General features: G+C 37.7%; 2 protein-coding genes and 2 non-coding genes across 8 annotated transcripts in view; 3 read left to right on the top strand and 1 right to left on the bottom strand.

Annotated features, from left to right (window-relative positions):
- The window catches only part of ghrhra (growth hormone releasing hormone receptor a), a 27,506-nt gene extending 22,552 nt beyond the window's left edge, over nucleotides 1-4,954 (bottom strand). Inside the window, exons 1-2 of the mRNA XM_016443435.1 lie at nucleotides 4,856-4,954; nucleotides 4,141-4,249 (exon numbers count right to left, since the gene is read on the bottom strand). Of these exons, the coding sequence (XP_016298921.1) occupies nucleotides 4,141-4,249; nucleotides 4,856-4,900 (154 nt within the window). The 5' untranslated portion in view covers nucleotides 4,901-4,954. The remainder of the gene's footprint in view (nucleotides 1-4,140; nucleotides 4,250-4,855) is intronic.
- A 2,225-nt stretch (nucleotides 4,955-7,179) lies between these two features.
- trnal-uaa (transfer RNA leucine (anticodon UAA)) lies at nucleotides 7,180-7,262 on the top strand. The gene has a single exon. It is a non-coding gene; the product is annotated as a tRNA-Leu (tRNA).
- Nucleotides 7,263-9,002: 1,740 nt separating this feature from the next.
- trnal-uaa (transfer RNA leucine (anticodon UAA)) lies at nucleotides 9,003-9,085 on the top strand. Its single transcript has one exon. It is a non-coding gene; the product is annotated as a tRNA-Leu (tRNA).
- Nucleotides 9,086-10,351: 1,266 nt separating this feature from the next.
- LOC107655868 (elongation factor 1-delta-like) overlaps nucleotides 10,352-12,751 on the top strand; it is a 24,623-nt gene continuing 22,223 nt past the window's right edge. For 4 of the 5 annotated variants that reach the window (XM_016443475.1, XM_016443474.1, XM_016443472.1 and 1 more), the window contains exon 1: nucleotides 10,352-10,441. The gene's annotated coding sequence lies outside the window, so the exon portion shown is untranslated. Of the gene's footprint in view, nucleotides 10,442-11,998; nucleotides 12,049-12,751 lie in introns of all 5 variants that reach the window. The other variant, XM_016443471.1, reaches the window with a different exon arrangement.

Below are 12,751 nucleotides of genomic sequence, written 5' to 3'. Positions count from 1 at the left end.
GCCCTTCCTGGGCTGAACTGGGGATCAGGAGCCCTTCCTGGGCTATACTCGGGAACAGGATAGCGCATACGTGGTGCTGGCACTGGAGGGCGCTCGGGAGGCGCAGGCACAGCAAAGCGCTTTCGAGGAGCTGGCACTGGAGTGAGTTTAGGGGCTGGAGCCGACACTGGAGCGAGCTCTGGGGCTGGAGCCAACACTGGAGCGAGCTCTGGGGCCAGGAAACAAAAAACTTTCAAAAACACGATAATTAAACACGGGGAAGGGATGCCGCTTACTTTCAGTTTTGGTCCGGTATTCTGTCACGGGTGCACTGCTGAGCGGACTGTGGAGCAAGGAACGGAGAGAGACGAGGAGTACATTAATCCAAATGGGTTTAATAAACACAAAGGAACACTCACGCTATACATGACATGAACAATACCGGACCCTGGAGCACACACAGGGAACCCTATTTATACACACAGGAGGAGGGGATGACGAGACACACCTGGGAGCAATGAAACATCAAGGGAAACACCTGGGACAAATGAACTTAATCAGGACAGGAACAGGAAACTAACCAAATATGGGCATAGGAAGGCACATGGGGAGCAAGACACACACAAAACACGGAACAAAGTCTGACAGTTATACTATATCAGCGTCTTTAAGACACTCAAGACCTCTGCTGCAGAATGACCTACATGCCTACAGTTATTTATAGCATCATTCATTTTTTACACTCAGTTTGGGAGTATGACAATACTTTGAGGAAAAAAAACATAAGGTAAAAAAAAAAATTCAGGGCATGACTGCATTGCAAATTTACTCATGAATACAGTTTGTGCAGTTGCAAGTTTTCAGCAGATTTAACAAAAAATTGCAGATATGAAGGTTGATGGATAGTATTTAGAAGATGCTTTCTGAAATTAATGAGGCCATTTTTATCTGAGCTGCAATGTGAATCAGCAGATAGGAAAAATGTATTTCTATTTCATATTTTTTCACATTTTGTGGCAGTCATGGCCTAATGGATAGAGTCAGACTTGTAACCTGAAGGTTGCGGGTTCGGGTCTCAGGTCTGGCAGGGATTGTAGGTGGGGGGAGTGACTAACCAGCACTTTCTCCACCTTCAATACCACGACTGAGGTGAGACCCTTGAGCAAGGCACTGAACCCCCAACTGCTCCATGGGTGCCGCAGCATTGCCTGCCCACTGCACTGGGTGTGTGTTCATGGTGTGTGTGCACTTGGATGGGTTAAATGCAGAGCACAGATTCCGAGTATGGGACACCATACTTGACCATATGTCACTACACTTTCACTTTCATATTCTACCAGCAGGGGCTACTGGGGTCATGTTGAACAGCCAAACCTTAAAGAAACACTCCACTATTTTTGAAAATAGGCTCATTTTCCCCTAGAGTTAAACAGTTGAGTTTTACCATTTTCGAATCCATTCAGCCGATCTCCGGGTCTGGCGGTAGCACTTTTAGCTGTAGCTTAGCATAGATAATTGAATCTGATTAGACCGTTACCTAATAGATTTATTTATTTGTTTGTTTGTTTGTTTGCTTGCTTTACATTTTTAAACAATTTTATTTATTATTATAATATAATTTTATTATTTTTATTTATTAAAAATATCTTTAGTTACCTTCGTATTGATTTTTCTTTTTCTTTTTTTCTTTTTTTTTGGTCACTGTACTATTTGTTAAAGAAGGTAAAATGCATCCCTCCTGGCTATATAATTATACAATCTTATAAATGTTCTTTTATGAGTCATCTGGCTGGAAAACCCTGTTTGTACGTTTTATTTTTTTTAAGAGAGTACTGCATATTACCTTATAGACATAGACAGCTTTGTTCCTGTATGCCACTGCTGAGAGGAAAACATGTCCTTTCAAAGTCTGTCAGACATCACAGTCAGTCAGACAGACAGTCTGTGTACATGGATCAGTTATTTAAAAATGCTACAGACCGAATACAAGAACTTGTCGTGTGTGAATAGCCCCTAAAGACTTATTTGGGATTTTTTTCCCCTGCAAATGTTGATGTACAAAATGCACAAATGTGATTAATTTGATTAACTAATTGGTAAATTATGTAATTAATTTGATTAAATTGTTATCCTTCAAATCACTTCTCGTCAAATCATTCTGCAGTGAAGCTTTCCTGTTCTGCTGATTTTTGTTTGAATTCAAACAGAGAACGGAAAATGTCCTATAAACCAGCATGGATTCCATAATAACAATATTGCTGAATTTTAGCTTGACTAAATAGGAAAGCTCAAATAAATCATATCTGAACACATACTGCAGAAAACGGCAATTCTTTACACAATCTCCTTTTCCACTCACACATTGTCAAGCAGGAACACAGACCTCCGGAGATTCAAGCTGCCACGTAAAAACATCATTATCATCTGTCCCGTGGGTTGAACCGTCTGGCTGTGCAAGTTTTATTTAACAAAATTCTATTCATGGAACTTAAACAAGTCTTAGGGAGGAACGCAATCAGAACCCCAATCAAAACTCATTTCAGATTAATAATAACTCTTCAGTTATTATATATTATATACTTCAGAGAGTATGCTTGACTGCACTAAAGAGCATTTGTGGGGATATTTCCCACAGTGCTTAGCTATTCCCAGACTGTCTGTCAGTTATTCAACAGTTATACATTATAAAGGAAAATACTGTAATAATCTATTAACATGACACTAAAGAATTGCTCTCTCTTAGAGGAATAGTTTACACAAAAAATTAAAATTTGCTGACAATTTTCTCATCCTCTTCTGGCTACTGTTTACAATGAAGACGATTCCAAAATGTTCTAAACAAATATGTGGGTGAATTTTGATGTGAGAGGACAATGGGGGAAAGACGATGGATTATGGACTCATATTTTGGCCAGAAGAGATGGTTTAAAGTTAAAATGCCCTAATGATGGATTTATTTTTTTACGAATATGCAGCTTTCCACATCACAGGACATTAATTGATGGCCTCTTTTTGGACTCTCATTCTGACGGCACCCATTCACTGCAGAGGATCCATTGTTGAGCAGGTTATGTAATGCTAAATTTCTCTAAAATCTGTTCCCATGAAAAAACAAACTCATCTACATCTTGGATAGCCTGAGGGTGAGTAAATTCTAAGCAAATGTTCATTTTGGGGTGAAGTATTTCTGTAAAACAGTAAAAAAAAAAAGAGTCGTGATCCAGAAATGTAAGGTCTGATCTGAAACGAGTCGGAAACAACAAGAAAAACAAATAATAAAATGGAACGAACCTCATACTGGCTGGGAAAATGGAGAAGAAAGCACTTATAAATCTGTTTCCTTTAACAAAACCATTTGAGAACCACAGCTTTAATGTGGGTAAATGCTGTAGGTCTGCTCAGAAGACCATTTCCTTCCTGTCCTTGACTATATTTTATTACAGTAACACGGTTAAGATTTCCGCATGGCAAACACACATAATCATCTTTAGTTAAGGCCAAGCTGAGCATGAACACATCAGCTGCCAACCAATGAACTCCCCACCTGTCCAGCCACAAGAACCATATGTGTGTGTGTGTGTGTGTGTGTGTGTGTGTGTGTGTATGATAATGTTGTCACAACCTGTTTGTTGGGACTGATTCTTGATCTCTCTCTTCCTAGTCTGGATGCAGAACTCTTGGTCTTGTATAAACTGGGAGATAATAGCACAGTCCAGATGGATAGCATGCACCTGATGGGGGGAAAAGTATGAATCCATATGCACATTAATCAGCATAATCTACAGACTAGATTAAAAATTGTTTAAATTAGTGGGTGACTTGGCTCATCAGCTTTTTAAAGTAATCCACAGTTGTAAACAGATTTTAAAAAGTCATGCTTCTCATCTCTATTGCCCAATATGACTTAAAATAAAGTCGCTTGTCTACATTTTTCTATTATTATATGAAATCAGTCAGTTCAAATTAAGTGTAATGGGCTGAAATAGGAATCAAACGGTTGGTACAGTTTTCTTTTTATTCTATCTCTAGTGGAAAAGAAAGGATGCGGTTTTTGTCAGAATTCTACGTTTAACGTCATGATAAAAAATTCAATATGATGCCTTTAGGATTTTTTGTGTGTGTGTGTGTGTGTGTGTGTGTGTATGATAATGTTGTCACAACCTGTTTGTTGGGACTGATTCTTGATCTCTCTCTTCCTAGTCTGGATGCAGAACTCTTGGTCTTGTATAAACTGGGAGATAATAGCACAGTCCAGATGGATAGCATGCACCTGATGGGGGGAAAAGTATGAATCCATATGCACATTAATCAGCATAATCTACAGACTAGATTAAAAATTGTTTAAATTAGTGGGTGACTTGGCTCATCAGCTTTTTAAAGTAATCCACAGTTGTAAACAGATTTAAAAAAGTCATGCTTCTCATCTCTATTGCCCAATATGACTTAAAATAAAGTCACGCTTGTCTACATTTTTCTATTATTATATGAAATCAGTCAGTTCAAATTAAGTGTAATGGGCTGAAATAGGAATCAAACGGTTGGTACAGTTTTCTTTTTATTCTATCTCTAGTGGAAAAGAAAGGATGCGGGTTTTGTCAGAATTCTACGTTTAACGTCATGATAAAAATTTCAATATGATGCCTTTAGGATTTTTACAAGAGACGCATTCGTGACAATATTACCATAAGCGTCTAAAATGTATTCTTATAGATGCGCGCAACTCAGTAACCGTTTGCAGAAAACTGAGCAAGACATTAAAAACGACGGTACAAGTTCTGTTCGTTCTGACAGAAATCTATTATAATTAGTTTTACATAATGGTCACTTGTACAAATTAAATACGTAGCAAATGTTTAACATTAAATAGCCTACTTACAGCTCTCCAAAAAGTCGCGAATAAACACAGGTGTAGAACAGTCATATTAAAGCCAAGAGTGTGTGAAGACCCAAGAACACAGAATATCCCTGTAACTCCTCAAACAGAGTGATCTGCTCCTCTTGAATTCGCACTCGACAGACTGAAGTCACACTCGCTATCTCTCTCTTCCACTGATGTGCGTCCTCATCACAGGGTAGTGCAGCGCGCGCAGTCGGATTGACTTTAAAGGGGTCATATGACGTTGCTAAAAAGAACATTATTCTGTGTATTTGGTGTAATGAAATGTGTTTATGCGGTTTAAGGTTCAAAAAACACATTATTTTCCACATACTGTACATTATTGTTTTTCCTCTATGCCCCGCCTTTCTGAAACGCGTCGATTTTTACAAAGCTCATCGGTCTGAAAAGCGAGGTGTGCTGTGATTGGCCAGCTATCCAGTGCGTTATGATTGGCCGAATACCTCAAGCGTGTGACGGAAATGTTACGCCCCTTACCATACTGTGATGATGCCCTGTCAGGCCCGAGCAATGATTCAAAAACAATAAAACCCACTATAAACGAGGCATTCGTTGCATCCAGTGGCAACGAATCACACAGCGCCTTCACGACATGGCGGCGGCGGTAACAATACTACAGCGAGAATAAAAGTTACGCCTTCTTTCTTTGCGTGAACATTTGGGCCGTGTTATGCAAATCTACCCACATCGTGACGTAGATATGTGGGGGCGTGTTAGAACGAGCCGTTTTAGGTAGGCGTGGCTGACTCTTAACTTTTATAAAGAATATCTCTTTGGATTTGAGACTTTAGTCTTTGCAACTTTACAGATCTTCTTTATGCACCAAGAGCTTGTAACACTCCAAAGAGAAAGGAAAAATTGAAATCGCATCATATGACCCCTTTAAAATGTAACCCAATTTCACAGCTGAACATATGAGCAGCTGCTTGTGAAATGCATCTGGAGAAATGCTGAATGCTCGTTTCAGAGATGTGTGGATTTCTGTCGAGGTAAGTTACTTTTGAAGCTTGATGGACATTATTTAACATAACACCTCTTTTTAGGTTGTTAAAAAGGGGCAGATGTTTCAGGGGAGATGAAATGTCGCCTGGCAAATGTGAATAATTGAACATAGCATTGGTAGAAACACTGAGCCATTTCTAGGGATTTTGTTGAGAAGACCAGGATTGGTTGGCACATGAGTTGGTTGGCACAGTTTTCATTCCATGTTGAATATCTCTGGTGGAGCAGACAGATTACACAACTGGGTTCAAATGAAAGCAAAGGTTTATAAAAAAGACTTATAAATGTTACCTGAATTTGTATAATTAATGACTAAAGTTATGTTGTGTGATTTTGCCACCCATCCCCAGCAGGAATGCTTGGTACAGGTTGAAGTACAGTGCTTAAAGAGAAGCAGCTAATAGAAAACGTAATGCTTTAAATAAATAATGAATGAATGAATTAATAAAAATAAATAAATAATAAAAATAAATAAAAAACAAAAAAACTAGCAACATATAACCCACATTTGTCATATATAATTATTTTTGTGTTTAAATATGATATTTGACTGATTTTAACATTTCCTACTTTCACTCTAAAAAATGCTGGGTTAAATATAACCCAGCGCTGGGTTATATTTAACCCAGCATTTTTTAGAGTGTTCATTTAAAATTGTTTTCATTCACTATAGGCTTTGCTCCTCTATATTACACCAAATATTTTTCTCTCAATTTCTTACATTTTAGATGAAGTGGTTCATTTTTTTATTTTATATAGAAAATGTATAAGTTGTCATCACCTTGATTAGTTTTTACCCTTTAATGATAGAATAGCTCAAAATGCAGACTTTAACACTTTGGAAACATGCTCTCTGACACTCTTAAAGATGTAAAACTGTACTGCCACTTTGTCCAGATCAATCAGATGGAAAATGGTGCTAGTTAAGAGCACTTTATGAGTAATTATTACCATGGATCAACTTTTGATACACTCTTGAAGAAAGATTAGAAAACTCAAACCTAAACATATAATTCGTAACATTGATCCATCCATCAGTTCTCCAAACTGCTTACACACATAAGACATTCAAAGGCCTTCTGGCCCAACCAGAACCATTAAAAAAAAAAAAAAGACTCCTTAAACAGACCAAGATGGCCGCCAATTGAATTGAATTGAAATTGAATAAAGCCAGTCTGCTTTTTCCAGATCAATCAGCTTGAACATGGTGATCCTAGTTAAGGATACTTTATAATTCACTATTTTACTTTGCATACTTTGTTCTACATTTGCGAAGATGACCATCTAAGGATCAGTTTCAGACCAGGATGGCCGAGTGGTTAAGGTGTTGGACTTAAGATCCAATGGACAAATTTCCTCGTGGGTTCAAACCCCACTCCTGGTAGATGCTTTAGGCAGTTTAAAACAGGGGTTAGTGTGAGGTTTAGCCTCAGACTTGAGTTGATCCAGAATGTAATCAACAGATTCCACAAGGTGAAGATGTTGTTAAAGGAACACTAGAACCCTTGTCTCATGCCACTCTGATTTGCCCACGTCAATAAGCTAGAATGTGGCAACAGTTAAGGACACTTTATGGTTAATTGTTTTTCCATTTGAAAGATGACCATATTAGCATCCCCATGGGGCCAGGATGGCTGAAGGGTTAATGTGTTGTACAGTACTTAAGATTCAGTGGACAAATGTGCTTGTTTTCAAACCCCACGTCTGGTAAAAGCTTTAGACCACTCATGGGGTTAGTATAACGTTTAGTCTCAGGCTGGACTTATTCCAGAATGTGAACAAGCACACAACCTTTCCCAAAGGTAAAAACGTTGTCATAGGAACACCTAATGGTCGTACTCCACTCCAAAAAGCCACTCAGATCAATTCACTAGAATGTGGCCATCCTAATTAAGGATGCTTTATGATTAGCTGTTTTCCTTTACATTGTTCTATGTTTGAAAAATAACCATATAAGACTCAGTTTCAGACCAGGTTCAGAGTGGTTCAGGTGTTGGACTTAAAATCCAATGGACAAGTGTCCTCGTGGGTTCGAGCCCTACTCCTGGTACAAGCTTTAGGCTATCCAAAACAGGGTTAATGTGCGATTTAACCTCAGACTTGAGTTCATCCAGAATGTGAACAGTAGGTTTTACAAGGTGAAGATGTGCTTAAAGGAGCACAAGACTGTCTCACTTCACTCCAAACAGCGACCCTGTTTTGCTCAGATCATTTCGCCCTTTCCATTTTGTTTTCATCAATATTTGAAAAATGGCTTTATGGGATCAGGATGGCTGAGTGGTTAATGTGTTGTGTTTAAAATCCAAAGGCAAATGTCCATGTGGTTTCAAACCCCACTCTTGACAGAAGGTTTATTGTGCTCTAAACTAAGAGATTGAAAAATATTTGAGTAAATTCAAAGACAAGATGTTAGTGAAAATTGATAACCAAACTATATACTTCATAATGTGGGATTAAAAGAAATCTCAAAATACAACTAGTTAATAGAATTACGGTATATCGATATTTGTTTATAATCATTACTGTCCCATTCAGCAAGACACTTGACCCAACATTTGTCCAGAAGGATTATTCCTGCATTTAGTGACTATTTATAAATTGGTTAATTTGTCAAAGAAATGCCTTTAAATTCAGATTTATTTCTATAGCCATTTTAACATTAAATTGTTCCAAATCAGATCCACAACTCCAGTGAGCAAACCAAGGGCTTTCACTTACAACACACACAACAAAGTAGATAAACAACAAAGTAACAACAAAGTAGCTTGTGAGAGAACATTTAAACCGAGATGCATTTCTAATTATTAAAACAACAATTTTGTGGAAGTGGAAGCGTATTACATGTAGACTGTATGTCTGTATCAGTAACATGATGCTAATGTGTCTGACTGTTTATGCTAACAATCACTTTTTAAAGCTTGTAAGTCTAATTAGCTTTTACATTTGCACAACTAAAGTATGAAAAGGGATACTGAGGACACAGGAAAAAATGTCTACTACTTTAATCAGACAATATTACTGCTGACATATTTGGGGATAAAAAAGATATGAAAATGTTAAAAGTATCGACCCCGTACTCGTGGTGCCAGAATGACCCTCCCTGCTGCAGTGCTGCAAGCAGGAGACCAGGATGGCCGAGTGGTTAAGGCGTTGGACTTAAGATTCAATGGACGCATGTCCTTGTGGGTTCGAGCCCCACTCCTGGTAGAAACCAACCTTCAAGAAACCTGTAATAAATATAGGCCCTTATGTTTGTATTTACAATACAACACTTTAAAGGTGTCATAGAATAGAAAACTGTGTTTACATTGGCATAGTTGAATAATAACAGTTCTGTACATGGAAATGACATACCGTGAGCCACACAGAGCACATGCGATCGCAAATCTCGAAAGTGAAAGTAAAAAACGATCGTGCATTCAAAAGCAGTTTCAATGCCCCGCATATTAACTCCCTGATGCCCGCATTTTATATACAGTATAATTACCCAACGATATAACTGCAAGAGACAGTATTGAAATATATATTTTCCCTGTGTTTCCTTCCTGTTGTGTGAGCTACTGAAATGAGCTGCACTGTGAAACAGCCAATCAGAGCAGAGCTCAACATTGAGCCGCACTGTGAAACAGCCAATCAGAGCAGAACTTAATATTATTATTCATGATCCTTCCAAATAAGGTAAAAACAGACCATTTAATTCTAGAGACAAATCATAGGGTTGTAAATGGACATGTAAAACCGTTTCTAGAGATTTTTTGCCCTTACCTAAGCCACATACCTTCTATGTAGATATCAGAGAACAATTTAAAATATTGTATCAATGCATTCTATGGCACCTTTAAATGCATATGTGTCCTAACGACAAATAATACAGTGTTTCTGTGTCGCTCTGAGATAACACCTATGGGTCGCTGCAGATTATTATTTATTATACGAGCTGTTTTTGGGCTAACTGCTCAACAGACCATTTGATATTATTGATTTGGAGTTCTGTCAAGTCATCTAAAATATAATAATAATAATAAAGATTCTGATTATAAAAGTATATGTATAAGATATTTAAAATTAGAAAATAATTAATTTCAATTTTCGAAGTACTTTATTAGAATTAATACATAAGAGTGACTGAAAAGAAAATATAATGATAAAATACAAATTTAGTTTGGTATAATAGCCTTTGTCTGAGTATGTATTAATCGCATTAATAATATGCAGCTGTTAGTTCGGGCACGAGGACGGAATGTTTCGTTGCAACGTAACTGAATGTACCATCTCTGTTCTGGGGGGTGACATACGTTCAAAAGCCTGAATTTTAATACCATTTACCAACTCGTACTTGTTGTATAAGATTAAAATCAACACTTGAGTGACGTATACCCATATTATAATGCTAAAATTGTATATCCTGCATTGCATCGTGCCATATGAGGAGTGACATTTAAAAGAAAACCCCTCTGTCAGCTATAAGTGCGCTTTACCCGGTTTCTCAGTCTCTTTCTGTAATAGGGAGTCCGGTAGAAAAGTTCAACTCGAACCGCTTGTCACTTATCAAACTCTTCGAAAGTAAGTAAAACTTTAGTTTTCACTAACACGATAGTGGTAATATATTTCACCTTTATCGTGTTACAGTTGAAGTGTTCTGCTGTGAGTGTCGCGCCACGCTCATCCGAGTTTAATCCGCTGCAGAATTTTAACCTCCTAACGTTACTTGATCAGACTTCATACACATCACATACATATACAGTTTATTAGACGTGAATAAAAAAAATGTTTCACGAGTCAACTTTCATGAAGCGTGTGGAGTTGACAGTAACAGCACACATGAAGTTTCAGTGTATGTTTCATGTGTTCATAAACGGGGTGGATCACATGAAGCATCTATAACGGATCTGTATGCGTCATCTAATCCTGACCTACAGGTCTCTGCTGGTTTAAATCTGGGTTAGACGTGTTACTGTGGTTTATTTGCTCTTCGTGTCCTACAAGCCAGTGTCAGTCTCAGTGCCTCCCGCTTTTTAATTAGCATATATAAAACGGGCATCTATTTCACTTGGTGATATGAATTTCACTACGTTTTAAAGACCAGTGTAAATTGAATGGCATTGCATGAATACAAAATAGAGTTAAATAGTATGTTGTTTCATTCTTTTAATTAAAAGACAGCTTGATAGGGGATGGCAAACAATGAATGTTAAACTTTAATTATTCTTAATTATTTAATTATTCTATTTTAAACACAATTTTTGTCTCCAGAACTGGACACTGTGTAACCAAGTACTCTGAAGTTTCAGTGTATGTTTCATGTGTTCATAAACGGGGTGGATCACATGAAGCATCTATAACGGATCTGTATGCGTCATCTAATCCTGACCTACAGGTCTCTGCTGGTTTAAATCTGGGTTAGACGTGTTACTGTGGTTTATTTGCTCTTCGTGTCCTACAAGCCAGTGTCAGTCTCAGTGCCTCCCGCTTTTTAATTAGCATATATAAAACGGGCATCTATTTCACTTGGTGATATGAATTTCACTACGTTTTAAAGACCAGTGTAAATTGAATGGCATTGCATGAATACAAAATAGAGTTAAATAGTATGTTGTTTCATTCTTTTAATTAAAAGACAGCTTGATAGGGGATGGCAAACAATGAATGTTAAACTTTAATTATTCTTGTTTTAAACAATTTTTGTCTCCAGAACTGGACACTGTGTAACCAAGTACTCTAACTTTTCATAACAACCTTATTATTGGCAAATTATTTGGTCTTGGAGGAGAGTATTTAAATAATGTCATTCACTACTCACTCATAGTAAATTTATGGGAATTTGAGAACAAAAACTGTCAACATATTTTGCATTTGACTTGGCTGCGATACTTGCTAATTTGCGCTGCTCTTGGTAGATTGCACTGGTCATTTTGTGTTCTTTAATTTGCGAATTTGCAGTAGATTACATGCAAAACCTTCCACTCCCAACTGTGCTTTTATAGGATTGTGGTCTCGTGCTAATTTGCAGTGTTTAATCAATCTGGCTCTGTCTTTTGTGGGCCACTGGTGTCAGATAAGATGGTACTTGGTGATCATTTCTCAGCCCTCCTAGTAATTGTTAAATGCTCATTGTTAAAGGGAAGGTGAAAAGCCCTGTCAGTGCTTGTTTTCTCTGAACACCTCAGCAGGTGAGTTTGGAAATGAAACGCATGGTGTGTTTGTGATGGATTCTTAGACTAAAGAATACTTGGTGGTAGTTTAGGAGTTTGGATTTAGTTTGAGTTTGAATTGACCTTTCGCAGGGAGCTTGATTGACAGGCGATCTGACCAATCAGAACGCGGATATTATGTGCCACCGCTGCTATCCGCCATCTTGCCCGACATCTACACCGGTCTCCATAGAAATCCATGTTAAAATGGGGTAAAAAAGATTGACTGAATTTAAACTTTTTCAATGTAGCTAGCTAAATATAAAAATGTGCGGAGGGTTAAGCTGTGCTGTTGTTGGCTGCCACAGTAACGGCAATAAGCTAAAGGAATTCCTTTAATTAAAGTACTTGTTTTGCGTAAACCTGTCATGTCTGGTGCTGTATGCATGGCTTGCAGCACTTAAGTTAAAATACTGAGTGTTAAATAATAAAATAATGTTAAAACGTGTGCTCTTATTATTGTGGACAAAATCCCGTGAACTTCGCCCTGATCTGGAGCTGTATTGCACGTGCGCTCATCTGTTTTCAATGCAGCTAACCTTGCGTCGCTTCATTTCATCTTCCCTCTCATTAAACTATGACAGGTCCTTTACTGCAAAAAGACAGTCATTGCGACACTGTAACACGATGAAACTACTTTTTTTAAACCATTTTCATAGGTTCCACATTATATTGTTGGCTC

The sequence above is a fragment of the Sinocyclocheilus anshuiensis genome, unplaced genomic scaffold (genome assembly GCF_001515605.1).
Source record: "Sinocyclocheilus anshuiensis isolate Anshui unplaced genomic scaffold, SAMN03320099.WGS_v1.1 scaffold1373, whole genome shotgun sequence".
In the NCBI taxonomy this organism is placed as follows: Eukaryota; Metazoa; Chordata; class Actinopteri; order Cypriniformes; family Cyprinidae; genus Sinocyclocheilus; species Sinocyclocheilus anshuiensis.
The sequence above is the reverse complement of the archived record's forward strand: the minus strand, read 5'-3'. Positions and strand labels throughout refer to the sequence as shown.